Raw genomic sequence first — 23,861 nt, 5'->3', positions numbered from 1 at the left:
TTATTTGTCACATATGAAATGTTTATTTTATACCTATATACCATCATAAAGTCATAAACAACATTGAATGTGAAAAAAAAAAATAAGCACGGAAGTAGAAATTGGATTTCAACCACCGTACACAACCAATTTAGACAAATTCAAAAAGGATAAATTTAATTGATTATAATAAAAACTAAAATTAATGGAATATTAATTATTATTATTATTATAATGGTTATGATTAAATGGTAAAGCATATGTTACTTAGACGTTTCAATTTTCATTATCTACCGAAGCTACGTCTACAAAACACCTGTAAAGTGAAAACTGCAATTTACTGAATTATTTATCCCACTGCACAAAAGCATCCAAGCACATGGTAGCGGCGAGAAAATGCATAAACAAGAACATCATTAAGAGCTCTACAATCAATACTTCAAGCCGGTATTGTAACAAAATACATGTAATATTAACTTGTTAAGCTCACACATTAATTATGTTGTTAAAACGAAATCAAGTTGTAACCTTAAAATCTCTGTACAGCAGAATATGTGCAGATACCGTAAAAAATGAACATTCGGACGAAACATGAAATCAAAGAAATAAATTACAACACCAATTAATTTCGTAGACAAACAACATATTAAGAGAAAAAAATCCGGAATCGACTCAAAACAAATTTATTGTCGCTGCATATGATTGTTGCCTAATCACAAACAGAATCTAGCGACCCCGCGGCAATGACAAAATCATCTTATTGCAGAAGCGAAACTGCAACAGAATCCCAATATAGAAGAAAGGATTTACACCTATGGAAAATTGAAATAACACAGAGCTGCAACTTTACTTGAAATCAACTGTAACCACAACGTAAAGCATAAGCGAAAATGATATAACTAACAAAACAGAACAGCAACACTCAAATCTTTTGCTAACTTGCAGATCGGTTTGTAATAATCCCAATCATAACAAAAAAATCAGCATAGGATTAATACAATTGCATCAAAAATGGACACAAAATAGCCACCATAAAACATTCAACCTTACAATACCAATTTCAAGCAACAAACAGTATGACTAATGTTGAAACCTCAGAGTGCAACTGGAAGAATGGTCAGCGTATCATCAACACAAACTTAGTTCAAATCGTCATCAACATTTGTTGTGATTATCATAAAACAAAGACAACAGCAGCATAAAAAAACCAGTACATTTTATCAATATCCAAAAATTGTCATTAATCATAACTATAACCGAATAACCAGCATTAACGCAACAAAAGAATCGAAAAAAAAAAAATAAGAACATCAATCAAGCAACATGAAAGCAAATGAGAAAGGAAAGTCATGAACCAACCGACGAAGCCGAGACAATATTCTGCGTTGTTAAACTTGAGAGAATGTAAGATCCATCCTCAGCTTTCTTCTTGATTTTGGTTACGACGTCGGAGTTGGTGTTTGTTTGCGACGGCGGTGATAGATTGTGCGGAAGCTGGAGAGGAAAGGGTTGAAGAACTTCGTCGGCAGCGTTGTTTTTGTTGGAGATGAAAAGAGAGCGTATCACGGTGTTAACGCAGGTGAATGGTGGCTTATGGATCTGCGTGGCGGTGGTGTCACGAGCATTTTTGTGGGTTAGTTGTTGTTGTTTGTGTAAGAGTAATTTCCTGCCTTGCCCCACATTTGAAAAAATTGTCCCAATATACCCCATTTTGAAAAAAAAATCCCAATCTACCCCCTTTTTTAGTGGGGCCTCGCCATTCCATTTGACGAGGGACTGAAAAAAAATTTCTTGCTTGTAAGCTCGTCACTTGAAGTGACGAGGCATTAAAGCAATTCGTTTTTTTTTAATATAGTTTCAAAATAAATTTGTATTTTAGTTTCCAATATAGTTTTAGTTTTTATCTTCTGAGTGTACCCCCTAATCAATATTTTTAATTATTATTTCTCTCACCTTACATTAATGGTAATTATAATACATCAATAACAATAAATATAATTTGGTAAAATTGATACAATCTTTTATTTATCATATGTTTTTTAATATCTATGAAAATGACATTTATTTTAGAATGAATAGAATAATAAATATATAAATTAATGTCAAATTCGCTATCAAGCATGTGAGAAAAATATGGAAAAATATTTTTATTAGAGTTAATTAGCAATCATAGGATCCCAAGAGCTTAGGCATTATGTTTTTATATTGTATACTTATGAACGTATAAATATTCTGTTTTGACATCAAAATTTACATCTACATTATATTTCATTATTCACCTATACGGTGAATAATAAAATATTATAATAGTAATTATGTTTTTTTTTTAAATTAAAGAATACTGATAAAAAAATTATGTGATTAACCAATTTATAATTTCATTAATCATCATTTTATATGTCATTAATCAACTTTATTTTACTATTAAAAATTATTCTTATGGGTTAATGTATATTTTAATTCTTTAGCTTAATTTAATATTAACAATTATTAGTATTTAATAGATTTAGTATTCTATTTACACTTCCTATTAATTAATTATTATTAATATTAATTAAATACTATTTAAAATAAAAACAAAAAAAAAAGGAATGCCTGCACCTCCTCGTCACTTGAAGTGACGAGGCCATGAAGCCAAAAAATTTCGCTCACCCCCTCGTCATTCCATTTGCCGAGCCCATAAAGCAAAAAATCTTTTAGCACCCCCTCGTCACTTGAAGTGACGAGCCCAAACTTAAAAAGGGGGTAGACTGGGAATTTTTTTTCAAAAGAGGGTATATTGGGATTAATTTTTGAAAAAAGGGGTATTTCAAGCAAAAACTCTTTGTGTAACAGTGGAGCGACGATGAAAGCAAAGCAGCGGATGTGGGTTTGGTTCGTCGGCGTGCTTTTGGATGAACGGAGAAGTTTCAGGGTTGTGAGTTGGTGAAGATGGAAGGTGGTTCGTGTGGTGGTGAAATGGAGGGTGAGTGGTTGCTTTGATGGTGAAGTGGAGGCGGTAGGTAGTATGGTGGTAGATCGAAAGTGGATTTTGATGGTGGGGGTGCGATTATGGAAGGAGATGGAACCGCGGTTGGGAGGCCGAAGGTTGTGTTGGCGGATATTGAAGAAGAAGGGGTTTTCTCCGGTGGTTGAAGGAGATTGGCGGAGAGGTGTGGGGATTTTTCTGAGAGAGAACAATGAATCTCTTTTTATTTTTTCAGATTTTTTTTTAGAGCTGTCTTTCTTTTGTCTTTTCTTTTTTTTGGAATGTGTAGAGATGAGAAAGTGGTTGGTGGGAATGAGTGCTGAGAGAGTGGAGGTAGCGTGAGTTTGTTGGGAGAGAGACGTTAGGATAGGATTTTGAGAGGATCTTTTTAGATCTTTTTTTTTTAGATTTTGAGAGAGTGTCACGTGAGTGTGAAGAGAGATATCAGATTTTTTTCTCTTTTTTTTTAGAATCCAATGTAGGAATATATATATATATATATATATATTATACTTATTATTCAAAAAAATAAACTCATAACATTTCTAACTAATATTTAATTTGAACACATTCTAATTATTTTAATTAAATATCTAACCAAAAACATTGACCCAATAAAAATAGAAATCGAGTACAAATTTGTTCAAAAAAATGAACCGGTCACACTAAAATTGTCAGGACAAAACATACTTATTAAAAAAAATACAGTCTTTCCTCAAATTTTGACGATTCGACCGATTTGTCTGTATTCTCAAATAGATTCATTCTGACTGACATTTTAGGTATTATTCATGATGAAATGCATGTCATGCTGTGCATATGATGCAAATTAAAAAAATGAAGTCAGATTTACAAAAATTTAAATATGCCCGGACAAAATTGGGGTATGACAGTACCAACATAAAAATGAGGGATCAAAACCTCGTAGTTCGTGGTAACAATTTCAAAGTGAGTGAGTTGCTTTTAACAAAAATTAAAATTTAACAAAGGCACAAAAGGCCTAAAATGGTTTGAATGGGAGTTAGTTTTTTTTGGCTTTTGAAATTTTAAGTCAAGCATAGTTAAGTTTATTTACAAGTTTGATAAAGAAAAGAATTTAAAAAAAAAAAGCAATGGCATAAGGCCAGAGTTTCTATTTTGTAAAAATGGTCTAAGTTCAGAAAACAAACACAAGCAAAGAAGATTTTAAAAAGGAGGGAGCGATTTTGAAATTAAAGAAGTGGGAGGAGATGAAGAGACTAATCCTAAACACAAATTTAAAAGTTAAGAGTTGAAAAGATCTGACCGATGGGTTGCAATCCAATAGACAAGAATGTCATATAGAAACCCAAATTTCCCTTGGACTTTAGAATCAAGCAATATCAATACACAAATAGAAAGATTAAGAGAAAGGCATCAAATAAAGATAGGCATATCCAAGCTTAGCAGCTATGTGATCTTCTTCCAAATCCCCGTGTATCAGATGACTTCAAAGATGGCATTAGGCACACGTTCAAAGTAAGAGCTTCAAATATGATCATGTTGCAGATGAACTCAAATGGATCTCCCATATTGTATCATATGAATGCTCACTTCACAAGCAATTGGTTTCATAAAAGTTGGCATTAGCCAAGTCCTTGGCATAGGGAGTGTTGCCTAAATTCTAAGTCTAATAGTCTCAGATCAAACTAACAATCCACACAACATGTTTTTTAGGGTTTTTGTTCTTATTATGTACATTAAGGTCAAAAGACCACACAAACAAACAAGTATATACAAACAAAAAATAATCACAAAATATGGCCCAAGTGGGCAAAGTAAAAATGGCATTAAAATAAACAAATTAAATGGTATAAATAATGGCAAATGAATAAAGCTTAAAAATTAAAGTGCATAAAAGTAAATGACTTGAAATTAAATGTTAGTTGTTAGTTGATTAGATGTTAGTATTGCTTTTGCTTTGTTTTGTTTAAGTCATTCTTTGGAGAAGACTTAACCCACTTATCACAAGCATGGATCCATGAACCAAGACATCTTTCAAAGGAAGCGAAAAAGGCCAAGTTTCCACACAATACCATGAAAGAGGGGAGAATTATAACTCACTTACTAGAATGTTATGCCTTTTGTGTCACAAATTTAGTGTTATGTTAAGCAATCGTAATTGGACTTATGTAGAAGACACAACTATTTGAGGTCGGGCAATAGAACTTTGGTGTTAATGCATGTTAGAGACATAGTATAATGGACTATGATCATGAAGCATACCACACACAAAAAGAATATGCAAAGTGGTGGACCTAATCTCATTCATACTCATGTTGATTTTGCAATCAACTAGCATTAGGATATTTGAGATATCATAGGTACATGATATGAATGAATAAAGAAGGGGAATGAGATGAAGAGGGAGGGGGAATGGATCAAACACAAATTGGTCAAAGGAGGATTTTTACCAAACTAAGATCATCCATTCATTTTGGGAGATGGAATGTACATTCCATCAATCCTCTAAATCCAATGATCTTAATCTAACAAAGTCAAGTCAACCTTGACCAAGACCCAACAACACAAGTCAAACTCAACAAGTCAATTAAAATGGCTCTACACCATTTATTTGGCATTTAAACGATTAAAAATAATCAAAATATGCATTAAATTAAATAATGGTTGGTCAATTTCCTAAAACCTCAACAAAACACCAAATAAATGGCCATGAGATTTATCATAGGTCAAACAAGGTCAAAGGACCTTGGAGAAAAAAATTCATAATTTTTGGAAACTTAAAAGTATTTTTAAACAATTAAAAATATTCACAAAATCAATTAAATCATGAAAAATATTAATAATGATCCAAAAAATCATTTTAATTCAAAAAATGAAAGAGGAATTTATTTTAAAAATTTTGGTGAAACTCTCATATTTTTTTGATCAATATTAAAATTAATATGAATTAATGAAAATAACACAAATAAAATGAAAATTTGAAAATCAGAAAGAACGTGGACCACTTGATATCCCTCATTAATTGAGGTGGCAGATCAAGTGGATCCAAACGCGCATTCCACGATGGACTTGAGTCAGCACACCACAAACAAGGTATTCAAAACCAACGCTCGTGATTAGATTAATTCAAAAAGATCATGTGGCTTTCGACCATGCCAACTCACCACCGGAGCAAAACTCTGGTCACCTTCTCAGACGAGCCTCGCCGGACTGGTCCACTCATCACCATCACTAAAATAAAAAAGAAGGACATGATTTTAAAGTAAAAATGGCACTGATCACGAATCTGGCCTCATTTCATCCTAACTCCAAGTATATTGAGAGATACATGGAGTTGAAATTTGAGGTGCATAATTTGAGTTGCTTCGATTTGACCTCAAATCAACTCAATCTTCTTGCCTACATTGGTAGGACTTCAGACAACCAAGGAACCAAGAGAATTATGGAGAATTGAGTGAGAATCGAAGAGATGAAAAATTCTGGAAAATACCTTCAATGCAGTGCAGAATTCGATTGCTCTTACTTTGATTCTTGCTTGATCTCACTCAGGAAGCTTGCAGAAGTAGATTAGAATCAACCAAAGGCTTTGAATCCCTGGAGTTTTGAACCTCAAAATAGTGAGATTCATACTCAATTTTTTAAGAAAATTCTCAGGTTTCTCCTTTCAAATGGAAAGGTTTGGAGTATTGGAGCAAAGCTGGCGCGAGGGGATCCTCATTTCTTATGCATAGGGTCTCTATTTATAGTTGTAGCTCATGTTATTTTCACCTATAAATTAAACTTCCAAATTTGGAAATGGATCATGCATGCTTGCGTGGGCGTGTACAGGCCCATGAAATCACTCTCTTAAGTCCATAATCAAGTGTGAATGAGTTTGAAAGCAACTTGGAATGCAAGCCAATTGTGTATGGATGTTTGAAGTTTTGATTTTGCCAAATGATGATGCCATGTTCAAGCCATGCGCAGACCATCCAAATCTTGTCCAAAATGAATGAAATTGGACTTTTTGGAAAGTTTAGATCAAGAGGGACAACTCTTATGTTGAACACTTTTCCGTTTGAAAATTTTATCATGGTGAATTTTGAGGTGGAAGTTTGGAAAATTTAACATATCAAAAAAAATTCTAAGTGTCAAGCCATATGTTCACTTATTCCACCTTAGATAACTTTTTGTGTGAGCTTCAAATGAGAAAGTGTCTTCATCAAAGTTGTAGCTCTTTCAAATACCTCCAAAATGGTCACAAACTTGACCTCATTTGGATTTGAAATGAATGAGTTATGTATTTTTGAAGTTGAGGAAAATCACTTGTTCAATGGTATTGGTCCAAAATGACCTATAATGTATCCTCATATCACAAGCTCATAAAAGTTGAATTAGCTCTCCCTGAAAACATAAAAGTTGAAGTATACACGTTTAATTTGATTTTGAAACTTGGAAATATTTCATATCATAAAAATTGAGCAAGTTATGGCCTTGGGAAGTTGACCTCCAAATTAGGGTTTAGACAAAATGACCTATAATCTTTCACCATAAACAATGACTTTACAAGCAAAACTAGCTCTAGACCTCAACATGAAAGTTGTTTGGAATATCATTTAGAGTAACGTTTATCTTGGAATGATTTTCATATGATAAAAATTGTAGGAGATAGAGTCTAGGGAACCCTAGTTTTGATCAGATGAAATCCTCTGGTCAACCACCATCAACCAACTTGCTAGCTTGCAATTCTCTTGACTTTTTGGGACTCATGGGAGATAATATATGCATAAGATGATGAAATTTAAAGTATCCCTTGATGTATTTGACCATTTGTTGAAGAATCTTGGTGAAGAAGTTACACAAGATACCCAGATGAACTAGAGTTTCCAAGGCAAACCAATTCCAAACTTTTGATGATTTGATGATCAAAATAACATATGAAGCTCATGGGAACTCATATATGATGTCTAAATCCATTGTGGACCATTCCTTGATTGTGCTCTTGGCAAAAAGGGTCTTAAACCCTATATGTGAGCTTGATAGATCAAATGTGATCATGTGTTTTACCTACAAAATAGTTAGACAAATGCAAAGACATATTTTTGGTATTTTGGTTAGTAAAGATGATAAAATACAAAGTATGATACAATCGTATGGTGCTTGGTGATCTCTCCCAATGCAAACCTAATGAGTAAGGGGTAAGGAGGATGCCAAGGTATGACCCCAATGCTAATGCATATGATGAGGTAGCATGAGGGATCTTAGGGTCAAAATTGGGGTCTTACAGCTGCCCCTATTTAAGGACGTTCTAACTGAGGAGATGAAGGTTAAAATCTTCGTATCGACTCAGTCGAATGGGCTTAAATAACAACGTATAGAAATATATTTTGATCCCTGAGAGACCTCATGATGCATATGAATGAAATGTTAAAATAAATCTTTGTGTGGAAATGTTGCCACAAAGGAAAAGAAATCTGGAGAGACTGGAAGTCCGCAGGAGCATAATGCATTCCGTAAGGAAATCTCACTGGGGAGACAGAGACTCTGAGGGGAGTAAATGGTTATGCATAGGCCAGGCTACGCCTTAAAACTGCTGGGGACATGAGGGATTTCCATGAAGAATGGAAAGACTCAGTCGGGGGGACAAAAGGAACATCTGCAGGGGAAACGGGTAGATCAGAATAAAATTGAAATACTCAAACCAAACAGGAACAGCGATTCTACTACAGAAATACGCACTCAACTCAACTGGGGAAGAGAAGATCTTCAACACAGGAGGAGTAGAAATATATTATCCACTACCAGTTACTGGGTACAGGGATAAAAAAAATCTAACAGGGAGGACATTCGTTACCGGTCAGGGTAAACATATCAAGGATGACTCACTGAGGGACTCCAGGAGGTGTATTCATTACCGGTTACTGGATAAGAATAGACTTGTCGGGGAAAAGCTGAAAATAGGATTTACAACTATCAATTACGGGGCAGAAGATCAAAAGTAGAGAATATTTATCACTAGTTAGAGTGAACATATCAAGGATAGACTCAAAGGAAAGAAAATCTGTCATCGATTAAGATGAACATATCAAGGATTAACTTGCCTGGGAATGTTGAGGAGGATATCCGTCATCGGTTTAGATGATCATATCAAGGATAAACCACCTGAACAACAAGTAGGAATTACATATATCAAATGTTGGATAGAATACCAAAAAGAGAATATCCGTCACCGGTTAGGATGAACATATTAAGGATAGACTCAAAGGGGAGGAATAGGGATTACATCTATCAGTTACTAGATAGAAAACCAAAAAAAAGAGGATATCTGTCATCGATTAAAGTGAACATATCAAGAATAAACTCTGCAAAGGGGAGAAAAAGCAGGATTTACAACTATCAGTTATTAGGCAGAAGACCGCAAAGAGAAGGAAACCTGTCATCGATTAGGATGAACATATCAAGGATTAACTCTCTGGGGAACAAAATAGGGATTACAACTACCTTTTTACTGGGTAGAATACCCAAGATGAGAATATTTGTCACCGGTTAGGATGAACATATCAAGGATAGACTCAAAGCAGGGGAAGAAAATATCTGTCATCGGTTAGGATGAACATATCAAGGATATACTTATTAGGAGACGTGAAAACGAATCTGCTGGGGAGAAAAGGGGTTACTTTTACCGGGTATAGGGCAAGAAGTAACAAACTGCAAACTAAGAAGAATATTACCAGTTACTGGGTAATAAGCTCTCAGGGGATCAAAAGCATCTATCTAGGTAAGATCTAGAAAGAAACAGTCAATCAAGACTCAACCCAAAGAGGATATAACTCAAGGGGAGTGGTTCCATCCAGATAATCAACTAGGGAGGAAGCTAAAATGATAATCATCCACGAGGAAATAACTCGGTGGGGAAAGGAGAAAGGTTAGAGTCTTTCTGCTTAGGGGGGCTGACACTCTACAATTGAAAGAGGACAGTCACACCAAACCTGTATGGGGATAAAGTACCTCCATAGCAGAGGATCAGAATCACAAGAAATGTAATAATGCAATAAATGTGAGTTATATGAGTGTATATGTATATGTATATGTATATATGATGATTATGCTGACAAAACAATCCCAAAGGATACAAGATTTCACTGGTTTGAATCATCAATACAATTCTCGACCAATCCAATAAAGAGGGAAACAATTGCTGCATGAAAGATCAAATGTCTCAACGGCTCAACCCTAGCTGGGGAAGTGATCAGTCACCATTTGCATTAAGTTTTCGTTACTAATCCGACAAGAAACTGAGGATCTTGAGACACTGTACAAGCATTTTTGATACTTTTCAAGGCAATTTAACTTTCGGTATAATATTTAAGCATTTCCATTCATGGTTGTATTTTATTTATATTTTCATGATTTTATGCGTGGGATATCTGTGTTTTTGTCCGACAGGTCCAGGTAGAAGAGTCAGGGAACTCAGAGCAAGACAATGCGAGATTCCAGCAAGCAAAGGAGTGGAAAACCCCGGTACAGGAGGCCTGGCACGGTCACCCGTGTCACCTGACACGGGCCGTGTCAGGCAAAAGGGGGCGTGTCAAGGAAAACAGTGGCTTGACACGGCCACTCGTGTCAGCTGACACGGGCCGTGTCAGGCACCATTCCCAACCATGTCAAAGGGGTTCATGGGCGTGTCACCAGAACAGTAGGCTGACACGGCCACCCGTGTCAGCTGACACGGACCGTGTCAGCCCAAGACCAAAAATTTCCCTTTTATCGGGCTTTTGAATATCGGGATTTCAGAGAGATTTTTGGACATGTCCACCTGTTGCTTGGAATTTTCATTATGAAAGAGGACCTTCTGCCTAAGAAAAAGGCATCTTGGAACAAGGCAAAACACAGTATTGTCAAGCAATCAAGTATTATAGAGAGTAACGAGTTCGGAGAGCTGAAGGTTTTCATGAGCGGAAGAGATTGAGATCGAAGTCAACCAAATACTTGTAATGTGTAATTTTTATCTTGCATTTGTTTTGAACAATATGAGTAGCTAAACCCCCGAATGTTATGGGGTGTCCCTGATTTAGAATTTTAACGAATTTGAGTTTACATTTGCATTTATAATATTATGTTTATGGTAACCTTTTGATGTGTTTAATGCTTTCTCTTTCGGACCAATCGAGATTGTTTTGTGGTTATCAATTAGGTTGGACCGCCATTGATAAGGTTTTCATAAGGTTACTCTATAGTAGATATCACCTAGGACTAAGGATACCCTGTATGAACTAGAGTATTCTTGATATAATAAAGCTTAACTTCACCTTAATTGCCTATGGACATAGAAATTAGGGTAGATTGATTAAAGGTTTTCTCACAAGGACTTGGGACAAAATACCCTTGAGAACTGGTAGTAATTGATATTTGTTGATGCAATAGTGACTCAAAGTTATTACAGGGATAAATCATACACCTTCCCTGGCATTGTTCCTTTTACCCGGCAAACCTTTATTTTCATTCTTATTTGCCTTTGCTTTTATTCTTATACTTTTACATCAAAAAACCAAAGTAATACTTTTTGTTTAATTGAATGATAATTTGAACTCGATATTGACATGCAGTCTTTGAGATCGACATTCGGGGAATTTCCCCATTATTACTATAAAAGGAAAAATAGTGCACTTGCTATTTTTACAATCAAGTTTTTGGCGTCGTTGCCGGGAACTGCCAAAATATAGAGTTTAATTTTATATTCAATTAAAATTTTGTTGCTCTGCAATAAAATTATTTTTCTGTCATTTATAATTTACTAATTTGTATATGCAAGGAGAACCCTCAGCTGAATTTCTTTTTGACGCAGAGATCGAGAGAATCCTTCACCGAAGACGTAGAAATCAAAGAGTGGATTCCAAAGAAGAAAGTACCTCTGATCACTCAGAAGGCAAAGAACCAATGGCTGAAGTTCCTCCAATTCCACCTCCGCAAAGACTCCTAGGTGACTATGGAGGTGCAACGCACCGGGTGATCGACTGACCATTGTCAACCAACCGGTGAATGTGACAAATTTTCAACTACATCCTAGCACAATCAATCAATTGGAAAGAAAACCTTTCACCGAAAAGGTTAATGAAGATGCCAACAAACACCTGCAAATATTTCTGACCATGAGCACCATGTTGAAAATTGATGGTCATACTAATGAAGCAAAAAATTAAGAATGTTCCCGTTCACTTTAGCTGAAGATGCGGAAGAGTGGTTCTACTCTCTTCCAGCCGGCAGTATCACATCATGGGAAGAGATGGAAACTGCATTCTTAAATGAGTACTTTCCAGCATCAGTATTCCTGAGAAAAAGGTATGAAATCTTAATTTCAAACAGAAGGATGGTGAATCATTGGGAGACGCCTACAAAAGATTCAAAAGGGTCTTAGTAGCGTGTCCAACTCATAATATGGATCAGACCGAACAAATGCAGATGTTCGTTAATAGGCTAAAAATAAAAACAAAACAGTTAATTGACACAACAGCTGGTGGCTCAACAAATTTCTCAACGGCCACCGGTATTAAGAGGATTATTGAAGCAATAGCTGCCAATGAGCATCTAGAATTATACGACAAGTGTACTAGTTTGCCAGAGGGGGTGATTGATCTAAATTTAGAGACAAATAAAATCCGTCTGGAAGACACAGTTGCTGCCGAAGTAGACAAGAAGTTGAAAGCTATGAACATAGGTACTCAACAGATAGCTCAGGTTCAGCCGGCTCAGGCTAGCACTTGTGAAATATGTAATGGACCTCATCACACGGTCTATTGCTTTGCTACCCCCCAACAAATTGAAGAGATCAAAATCTTGAAGCAGAATAATCCCTACTCTAACACTTACAACCCAAGTTGGAAGAATCATCCGAATTTCTCCTAGAAAGATCAAAGAGGGAATGTTCTGCAACAAGGTACATGGCAATATCAGACTCAGTATCAACAATAGCAACAACAACAGGCACCTAAAAAGGCTTAATGGTAAATCGCCATTGAAAAATTAGCCGCCCACAGCATGCAGTTTCAAGAAGAAACCAGGACTAATCAGAAAAACACCACTTCCTCCATAAAAAATCTTGAAGTACAAATAGGTCAGATAGCACAATAGTTAGCTTCAAATTCTCAAGCCCCGGGTACCCTACCTAGTGGTACGGAACAAATCTGCGGGAACATAACACTGTTAACATTGTCGTAACCCAAAGTGGGAAGTCAACAGAGGAAAACAGTATGGAGAATGATGGATTGTTAGAAGTGGATCTAGAAATCAAGGAAACCAAGAACCAAGATGAAGAAGTGGTACTACCATCTGTCAAGGAGAAAGAAAAGGTTCCAAAACTAGTCATCAAACTCCCTTACCCTCCAAGACAAAAGAAGAAAGATCAACATGAAAAAAAAATTGAGAGGTTCCTGGAAATGTTCAAAAAGCTTGAAATAAACATTCCTTTTTCTGAGGCATTAGAACAAATTTTGATATATGCCAAGTTCATGAAAGACATCATCTCCAAGAAGCGTTCCACTGATATAGACCCGATCATCCTTACTGAAACATGCAGTGTCATTCTCCAAGGTATGAAAATCCTAGTGAAAAAGAAAGACATGGGATCGGTTACTATTCCGTGCACTATTGGTGATAGAAAATTCAAGAAGGATCTGATTGACTTAGGAGAAAGTGTAAGCTTGATGCCACTATCCATCAATAAGAAATCAGGCATTGGCACCGTTCAAGATACTCGAATGACACTTCAGTTTGCGGATCGCTCTGTTAGGCGACCCTATGGGATTGTGGAAGACGTTCTTGTAAAAATTGACAAGTTTGTTTTCCCAGTTGACTTCGTCATTCTGGAAATACCCGAAGATGAGGAGATTCCTCTCATATTAGGCAGACCATTCTTGGAAACAGGACGGTGTATGATAGACATCGAGGAAGGAACAATGATCCTCAAAGTCTATGATGAAGAGTTAAAAATATATGTAAGGAACACAATGCAATATAAAGATGATATTGGCATAAGCCACATTATAGAGATAATAGATCAAGTAATTGCTCAAGAAATTGAAAAGCATATACCCCATACATCATTAGAATGTGTCTTAAGTCTATCGATTTTTGAAAGTGATGAAGATGAAGGATAGTCTGAGGTGCTTGCTATGATGGAAAAATAACCTGAATGGATTAGATCTAGACCACACTGGTGGGAAGATTTAAGACCACCACCACCATCAGATGTCACTGAAGAACCCAAAACAGGGGTAAATCTGAAGCAGCTACCAACAAATCTGAAGTATGTATTTTTGGATACTGAGAAAAAATGCCCAGCTATTATCAATGCCAGTCTATAAAGTGTCCAAGAAGCAGAACTCATTCAAGTGCTAAAAAAATATAAAGGCGCAATCGGATGGGCAATTGAGGACTTGAAAGGTATAAGCTCGGTCGTTTGCATGCACAAGATCTTAATGGAAGATGATCACAAACCGGTGGTGCAACCACAACGAAGACTTAACCCAGCCATGAAAGAAGTGGTACGCAAAGAGGTTGTAAAATTGTTGGATGCAGGCTTAATTTATCCTATTTCCAACAGTTCATGGGTAAGTCCAGTCCATGTGGTACCCAAAAAAAAGGGGCACTACGGTGATAAAAAATGAGAAGAATGAGTTGATTCCAACCAGAACTGTTACAGGTTGGGGAGTGTGCATAGACTACAGGAGACTAAACATGGCAACACAAAAGGACCATTTTCTGTTACCATTCATTGATCAAATGCTGGAAAGGTTAGCCAGACACGAGTATTATTGTATCCTAGATGGGTACTTGGGGTACAACCAGATTGCGGTTGCCCCTGAAGATCAAGAGAAGACTGCATTCACATGCCCCTATGGTATTTTCGCTTATAGAAGAATGTCATTTGGGTTGTGCAACGCACCTGCCATTTTTCAAAGGTGTATGACATCAATCTTTGCTGACATGCTCGAAAAGCATATTTATGGATGACTTTTCAGTATTCGGTTCTTCATTTGATAAATGTTTAACTAACTTGCACTTGTGTTAGAAAGATGCCAGCAAACAAATTAGATCCTGAATTCGGAAAAGTGCCATTTCATGGTACGTGAAGGTATAGTGTTGGGACACAAGATCTACAACCGAGGTATCAAAGTGGACATAGCAAAAGTTGAGGTAATAGCTAATTTACCACCTCTGGTAAATGAAAAAGGCATCTGAAGCTTCTTGGGACATGTGGGGTTCTCCCGCAGGTTCATAAGAGATTTCTCCAAGATCGCAAAACCACTAACTAGTCTACTGGTGAAGGATACACCATTCCTATTTGACAAAGAGTGCAGACAAGCCTTCGAGACCTTGAAGAAGGAACTGGTGTCAGCCTCTATAGTTATTGCCCCTGATTGGTCTCTCCCTTTTGAGATAATGTGTGATGCTAGTGATAATGCAGTAGGGGCAGTATTAAGGCAACGAAAGGAGAAGCTTTTGCATGTGATCTATTATGCAAGCGACGTATTGAACCCTACTCAAATGAACTATACAACCACCGAAAAAGAGCTCCTGACGATTGTGTATGCATTTGATAAGTTTAGATCCTATTTGTTGGGATCAAAGGTAATTGTGATCACTTGTCTCGGATGACTCCGATTCAAGAAATAGAAGAAACACACCTCATCAGAGATGAGTTCACCGACGAACGTATCCTAGCCGTTACGCATATCCCCTTGTTCGTAGATTACGCGAACTTTGGGGTAGGTGGACTAATACCTGATGACTTTGACTCTAACAGAAGAAAAAAGTTTTTGCATGATTGCACGTTTTATGTGTGGGACGATTTGTTCCTGTACAAAAAGGGAATAGATGGTCTGGTGAGGAGATGTATTCTGGAGTAAGAACAAAGGGACATCCTCAAAGCTTGTCACAACTCAGAATATAGAGGACATTTTAGCGGAGATAGAGCCGCAACAAAAGTCCTCCAGTCTGGACTGTACTGGCCTACACTGTTCAGAGATGCACAAGAGATAGTAAAAGAGTGCGACAGATGTCAGAGAATAGGAAACATATCAAAGAGAAAGCAAATGCCTCAAAATGCCATGTTAGAGGTAGAATTGTTCGATGTGTGGGGAATAGATTTTATGGGACCCTTCCCACCGTCCTTTGGAAAGCAATACATTATGGTCGTGGTTGACTATGTGTCAAAATGGGTGGAAGTAGTAGCACTACCCACGAATGATGCGAAAGTGGTGATCAATTTCCTCAAGAACTGTATCTTCGTGTGGTTTGGGGTACCAAGAGCACTAACTAGTGACGAAGGTACCCACTTCCTGAACAAGCTGATGGAGAACCTACTAAGTAAATACAATGTAAAACATAGAATTACCACACCGTACCACCCCCAGACTAGTGGACAGGTTGAGGTGTCAAATCGGCAGATCAAGCAAATCTTAGAAAAGACAGTTTACGCCTCACGAAAAGATTGGTCGATCAAGTTAGAGGATGCACTTTGGGCATACCGAACAGTGTTCAAAACCCCCATAGGTATGTCCCCGTACCAACTGGTCTATGGTAAAGCTTGTCATCTGCCGCTCGAACTATAGCACAGGGAATTCTGGGCTACCAAATTTCTCAACTATGATTTGTCCAAAGCGGGTAAATCTCGGATGCTTCAATTACAAGAGCTGGAAGAATTCAGTAATCGAGCATATGAGAATGCTAAGATATACAAAGAATAAACCAAAACATGGCACGACAGACGCATTCAGAAGAAAGAACTTCAGGAAGGACAGCTGGTCTTATTATTTAATTCAATGTTGAAGTTATTCCCTGGGAAACTAAAGTCAAGATGGTCGGGACTCTTTATGATACAAAAAGTATTTTCGTATGGAGCCGTTGAACTAAGAAATCCCGCAAACGGAGACACGTTCAAGGTGAATGGGCAGAGAGTCAAACCATACCTACAAGACCGGGAGGGTGGTCTGATAGGCAAAATTTGTCTTGCCTAAAAAGACGGAGAACCGTCGAGCCATGCGATATTAAATGCAGCGCCTCGTGGGAGGCAACCCATGCATTTTTAATTCTAATCAGTTATGTATGTTTGTAGGTTTACACAGGAGCTCTACAAGGAGGGAAACATCACTTCAATAAATATCTAATTTATGAAAAAGGATAAATAACGTGACCAGAGGTACCGGAGGATGAATGGGAGAAAAATCCAAAAAACGGCCATAAGGGAAGCCTGACACGGCCACCCGTGTCAGCTGACACGGGCCGTGACAGGAGGGTGAAAAATTAGGCCATAATATGAAATAACAGTGGCCTAACAAGGCCACCCGTGTCAGGAACACTGAAGGATTGAGAAAATTTTTGATAAATAGTAGCCTGACACGGGCGGCCGTGCCAGCTGACACGGGCGGCCGTGCCAACTGACACGGCCCATGTCAGGAACACTGAAGGAAAAAGGAAAATATGGTGATGGACGGTAGCCTGACACGGGTGGCCGTGTCAGCTGACATGCCCGTGTCAGGCAGACGGGATTTTTGAAAAAAATTTCAAATTTCAAATTTTCAAGTGGACCCACCTATTTATTCTACCTTAACCACACTTTACCCCAATTACCTTATCATTATCAGATTTTTTTTCTTTCCACTACCACCTATCTCTCTCATCATTATCATCATTATCACTCTCTTTCTCTCTAAACCTCACAAACTCTATTACAACCCAAACCTCAAAGCTTCCATAACCACCACTTCCACTACCCTATTGCCAAAACACCCTTCACAATTATTACTCCACTCGTCATTCCCGTTCTTACCATGGTTTCGGAATTTTCTAACTCCCTATTTCAAATAATTTCTATTTTTGCAGGTCCAAAATGCCCCCGAGGAGAATTCTCACCGGAAAGAAACAGCTTGTTGAGATGTCGAGGTCACGGAAGCGACCGAGCCGGAACCCAAATCCACACAACATCCTATTTGACAATCCGGAACAAGAAAAGCGGTATCAAATCCACCGGAAACGGAAACTCACACCTATCAGGTACATGTGTGAGCATACTCTAAACGCTTTAGGGCTCAAAGTTGAGGTATACCGGATGTTCCACGTGTTAGGAATGTTGGAGTTCATGAGCCTGGAAATGCCGACATATGAGCGTATCACGCTCGAATTCCTCAGCACGTTGGAATTCCAACTCGAAAAGAGATGGATCGACACTACCAGATATTACTTCAGGACTTTGCATTTATGCCTGTTTAATAACTATCATGAATTGTCAGTAGAGGAATTGGCAGGGATACTCCGACTCCCACTGTACGGACCAGGAGCGGTCCCAAATGGGTTCTCACCTAAGGATTTCTGGATTTCCATCACCGGGAGGACGGATTACTCCTCCAAAGGTGCTAAGGCCTCCGACATCCAGAATCCATGTTTACGGTATGCTCATAAGGGTTTGGCCTACACCCTATTTGGAAGAGGCGATAGCACAGGGGTAGCCACTCAGAGAGAGCTATTTTTTATGTACTCAATGGCACAAAACAAATCCATCAATGTAGCTACCTTTGTAGCTGACTATCTGGGCAAAGTTGGTCGAGCAGACTCTGGAGGCATCTCCGTAGGTGGCATGATCACCCAAATTGCTGATCATTTCAGGTATCAGGCTGTTTTACTCGAAGACACACCAATTATAGGTAAAACCAAAATTGACATGTCAGCTTTGATTCAACAAGGTATGATTGTTGTTGCCCCCACTTACTATTTTGTGCTTATACATAAACGATTTATTATAGCTCTGCCAAATCCGGACAGAGATAGTATTACTGATTGTACCAACTGGTTATATGTAAGCGCTGACCCTGACACTGAGGAAGGCCACGACACTGACCATTTTGCTGCAGGGGAGAAGTTTGTAGATGACCAGGTGGATGCCACAGAGGCATAAGAAGAGGAACCTCAAAATCCTCAGGAACAGTTTGTACCCCCACATCAGGAGCCTACCTAGCAGGAGGCAGGATCCTCTTCCTGGTCCACTGACCAATGGACCTGGGTTCAAACTAAATTGGGTGACTTAAGGACGGAGCAACAACGGCAAGGCATCGAGCAAGCTCGGTAGGGGGAAATGTTGGATGAGATGAGCAGCATGATGCGACAGTTGATGCTGCATTTTCCACTCCCACCTCCTTAGTAGGGTACTGTGAGTGTTCTCCTTCGCTCTTGTTCGAAAACATTGAGGCCAATGTTTAGTTCTAGTGTGGGGGAGATTTTATGTTTTTTTATTTTCAGTATGGTTATTTTCAGTATTTTGTTATTTTACTTTATTGCATTCTAGATTTGGTTTTTCTGTTTAAAGGTACATTATATTGTGAGTGTTTCAAATTTGTGGCGATATTGTGGAAATAGTAATCATCACGACTGGGAGTGGATGAAAGGATCACGCCACTTACCATTGCTTGTTGTGAAGGATCTCCCCAGGAAGTTGACACTGCTGAAAAAGAAAGATTGGACGCAACGTATACAGCTTAACCAACATAAGTGTCCTGTACATTCCGAAGTAAGGATGAAGTCGCACCAGGCTAAAGAGTATTGTAGATACTGTCAAAGCTTAACCGAACAGGGTGAGTCATAAAAATCCAAACACATTGATCATCATGAGCGATATTTAGGTTTGTCTTTATCACTCTAAATTTGCGTAGACTCTCTGGGACTGTCACTGCATGATTACACACACTGAGGCACGTTGTTTGAAATTAACCCTGAGTCTTTCTAGCCATCCCAAATAATGTTATCCCTTGTAAACCCCATTTGAGTCTGTATCCATTTGTTTTTTTAAACCCCATAAATGTACCCCTTATCCAAAACACTTTCTTACCCTGTTCAGAGTCATGTTAATATTATTAAACTGTGTTGAAAAGCTAAGTTTGGGGTAAAAAACACCCAAGAGTTCCAAAAGCCCAAGAAAGTGCAAAAACAAAGAAAAAAGTGAAGTAGAAATTCATCGACAGAAAAAGAGAAAAAATATATATAAATAAACTCGAAGATTCAAAAGAAGCATGAGCCAAAGAAGGGCACTCGGTTGAAAAATAGAAAAAAAGAGAAACCGAGCAAAAAACAAAAGAAAAACAAACCAACACAGTAGGTGACATTGACTCTGAACCAAAAACCACTTGCTTCCTCTTTTTTGTTTGAATATTCACACCTTAACCCAAGCCACGTTACAACCCGAAAGACCTCAAATGTGTGTATGTTGTGTGTAGGTGATATGAAAAGAGAGACTAGTCAAACTTGCGAGTTGATATTGCATATCCTGAATTATGAGTGAAAACACTTAACCCCGAGAGAATTGGTGAGAATGTGATATAAGCTGACAAGTGAAATGGTGCTTTGAAGTGGAAGTGCGATCGAAAACTAACAAGGAAAAAGCAGGACTTAAGGAAGGAAAAGGGAAGATGTTAGCGAATGATCTCAGCAGTGTTAGGAAACATAAAGAATCATGGAGAGTGACACGCAATGTCATCTGAAACATTACTTGAGGATAATCAATGAGCTAAGTTTGGGGTTGTGATCAGTCACCATTTGCATTAAGTTTTTGTTATTAATCTGACAAGAAACCGAGGATTTTGAGACATTGTGCAAGCATTTTTTATACTTTTCAAGGCAATTTTACTTCCGATATAATATTTAAGCATTTCCATTCATTGTTGCATTTTATTTATATTTTTGTGATTTTATCTGTGGGATATTTATGTTTTTGTCCGACAGGTCCAGATAGAAGAGTCATGGAACTCAGAGCAAGACAATGCGAGATTCTAGCAAGCAAAGGAGTGGAAACCCCCGGTACAGGAGGCTTGACACGGCCACCTGTGTCACCTGACACGGGCCGTGTCAGGCAAAAGGGGGCGTGTCAAGGAAAATAGTGGCCTGACACGGCCACCCGTGTCAGCTGACACGGGTCGTGTCAGCCCAAGACCAAAAGTTGCCCTTTTTATTGGGCTTTTGAATATCGGGCTTTTAGAGAGATTTTTGGACATGTCCACCTGTTGCTTGGAATTTTCATTATAAAAGAGGACCTTCTGCCTAAGGAAAAGGCATCTTCGAATAAGGCAAAACACAGTATTGTCAAGCAATCAAGTATTACAGAGAGTGAGGAGTTCAAAGAGCTGAAGGTTTTCATGAGCGGAAGCGGTTGAGATCGAAGTCATCTAAATACTTGTAATGTGTAATTTTTATCTTGCATTTGTTTTGAACAATATGACTAGCTAAACCTCTCAATGCTAGGGGGTATCCCTGATTTAGAATTGTAACGAATTTGAGTTTACATTTGCATTTATAATATTATGTTTACGGTAACCTTTTGATGTGTTTAATGCTTTCTCTTTCGGACCAATATAGATTGTTTTATGGTTATCAATTAGGTTGGACCACCATTGATAAGGTTTTCATAAGGTTACTCTACAGTAGATATCACCTAGGACTAGGGATACCCTGTATGAACTAGAGTATTCTTGACATAATAAAGCTTAACTTCACCTTAATTGCCTATGGACATAGAAATTAGGGTAGATTGATTAAAGGTTTTCTCACCAAGGACTTCGGAGAAAATACCCTTGAGAACTGGTTGTAATTGATATTTGTTGATGCAAAAGTGACTCAGAGTTGTTACAGGGATAAATCATATACCTTCCCTGGCATTGTTCCTTTTACCCGACAAACCCTTATTTTCATTCTTATTTGTCTTTGCCTTTATTCTTATACTTTTACATCTAAAAACCAATTTAATACTTTTTGGTTTAATTGAATGATAATTTGAACTCGATATTAACATGCAGTCCTTGAGATCGACATTCGGGGAATTTCCCAATTATTACTATAAAAGGCAAAATAGTACACTTGTTATTTTTCCGATCAGGAAGGAAGGAGAAGATCCGCTGAGGACGTTGCTATCAACTCTGCGGGGGGGGGGGGGGGGGGGTCTTAGGTTAACACCATATTAAATGGGAGACACCCCTGCAGGGGATAAACACAAATAGCTGCTCAGAAACCAAGACGAAATTCTGCCTGGGAACGAATCTGATGGCGACTTGTGGGGAATCAAAATTCTGCCGAAATTTGTTATATGAAGTGCCTGCAACACGAGGGAGGACAATCACAAATTCAGTTGGGGATAAGGGCGAATTAACCGGTTGGGGAAATCAACAAATACCGGGTGATAGCATACTACCGGGGATGAAAGAGGAAACATGCCAACTGCTTGGGGAAACCCAATAATGCTCTACATTTAGGGCTTACCGCTTTCAAACCACTGTTGATATTTCTTTTAATGAAATCGATTGCTTGAAATTAACGCTTTTATATGTTTAAGGAAAATATGATTTTGATTAAAATTTTAATTTCAAAAAATGATCATAATAAAATTTAAAACTATTTGGCTGAATTAAATAAGATTAGAAACAATTGGACAAAAGCTCAACTTTATTTAATAGAATGGTAGTCTGTAAATGACAAGACTCCATAGATCTTTACAAAAGTTTTAAAAATGGTAATTTACATGGAAAAGGCTACATTGAATACAATGATCACTAATCCTTCTACAAACTCTTGATATTCGTTGTGCTCTTGGCCGCAACTGGGGATCAGAATCCGACAATGTGCTCAAGAAAGTTTTCAGAACTGAAGATCAGTGGGATGCAGTTACTTGCCATAATCCCTAATTTTTGCATAAATTTCCCCAAGGTGGGGTACTCAATTTATCGGGATAATTCTTTCTGTTTTAGGTCTCTAACTTTTGCCTGGATCGCCCTTTCAGGTTTTCAATCCACCGGGACGCTCAGTTTTGCCTAAGCCGCCCTTTCGGGTTTTCAACTTAGCAAGTTGTTCTTTTCTTTTTAGGCGAAGTATTACTTGACTGCATCTGCATTTACAGGACGAGTGAACTCTTCACCATCCATAGTTGTAAGAATCAAAGCACCGCCTGAAAAGGCTCTCTTAACAACGTATGGTCCTTCATAATTAGGAGTCCATTTTCCCCTAGCATCTGGTTTGAAAGATAGAACCTTCTTGAGCACAAGGTCACCTTCTCTGAACACGCGAGGTCTGACCTTCTTATCAAAAGCTTTCTTCATCCTCTGCTGGTATAGATGATCATGACACATGGCAGTCAACCTCTTCTCTTCAATTAAATTCAACTAATCATACTTGTTTTGACACCATTAAGCTTCAGTCAACTTGGTTTCCATCAAGATATGCAATGATGAGATCTCAACCTCCACGGGGAGCACAACTTCCATGCCATAAACAAGAGAGAAGGGGGTTGCCCCTGTTGAAGTGTGGATGGATGTACGATACCCGTGCAAAGCAAATGGGAGCATCTCATGCCAATCCTTGTACGTCACAACCATCTTCTGAATGATCTTCTTGATGTTCTTATTCGCAGCTTCAACAGCCTCATTCATCTTAGGTCTGTAGGGAGAAGAATTATGATGTGCAATCTTGAAGTCTTTACAAAGAGCTTCCATCATATTTTTATTCAAGTTCGATCCATTATTAGTAATGATCTTACTTGGCACACCATATCGGCATATAATATGATTCTTGATAAACCTCACAACCACTTGCTTGGTTACATTTGCATATGATGTCGCTTCAACCCATTTTGTGAAGTAGTCAATAGCCACCAAAATGAAACAATGTTCGTTCAAGGCTTTAGGCTCAATCATGCCAATCATATCAATTCCCCACATGGAGAAGGGCCATGGGGAGGAAATGACGTTCAATAGTGTCGGAGGAACATGAATCTTATCCGCATAAATTTGACGTTGGTGGCATTTCTTCATAAACTTGCAACAGTCAGATTCCATTGTCAGTCAATATAGCCTGCTCGCAACATTTTCTTTGCCAATGCATGTCCATTGGAATTAGTACCAAAGGAACCTTCATGGACTTCAGTCAT

The 23,861-nt window shown here is 38.0% G+C and overlaps 1 protein-coding gene across 3 annotated transcripts; it reads right to left on the bottom strand.

Moving 5' to 3' along the window:
• Positions 1–451: 451 nt before the first annotated feature.
• Positions 452–1,704, bottom strand: LOC127097640 (uncharacterized). Of its 3 annotated transcripts, none has more exons than XM_051036134.1 (2): positions 1,339–1,704; positions 452–839 (listed from the first exon to the last, which is right to left on the bottom strand). In XM_051036134.1, the coding sequence occupies exons 1-2, from the start codon at positions 1,687–1,689 to the stop codon at positions 792–794; spliced, it is 399 nt and encodes a 132-aa protein (XP_050892091.1). In that variant the 5' UTR covers positions 1,690–1,704; the 3' UTR covers positions 452–791. The 3 variants fall into 3 exon arrangements, with proteins under 3 accessions (XP_050892091.1, XP_050892093.1, XP_050892092.1); XM_051036136.1 differs by having other exon boundaries at positions 452–791; XM_051036135.1 differs by having other exon boundaries at positions 452–753.
• Between the last annotated feature and the right edge of the window lie 22,157 nt (positions 1,705–23,861).

This window comes from Lathyrus oleraceus, chromosome 6 (genome assembly GCF_024323335.1).
Source record: "Lathyrus oleraceus cultivar Zhongwan6 chromosome 6, CAAS_Psat_ZW6_1.0, whole genome shotgun sequence".
NCBI lineage: Eukaryota > Viridiplantae > Streptophyta > Magnoliopsida > Fabales > Fabaceae > Lathyrus > Lathyrus oleraceus.
Note: the sequence above shows the minus strand (reverse complement) of the source record. Positions and strands in the feature narration are given on the sequence as shown.

Coding starts and splice junctions, on each gene's coding strand:
- LOC127097640 (XM_051036134.1), bottom strand. CDS start 1,689: ATGGGGTATATTGGGACAATTTTTTCAAATGTGGGGCAAGGCAGGAAA. Junction 840..1,338: donor ATATTGTCTCGGCTTCGTCG/GTTGGTTCATGA, acceptor TTGTGGTTACAG/TTGATTTCAAGTAAAGTTGC.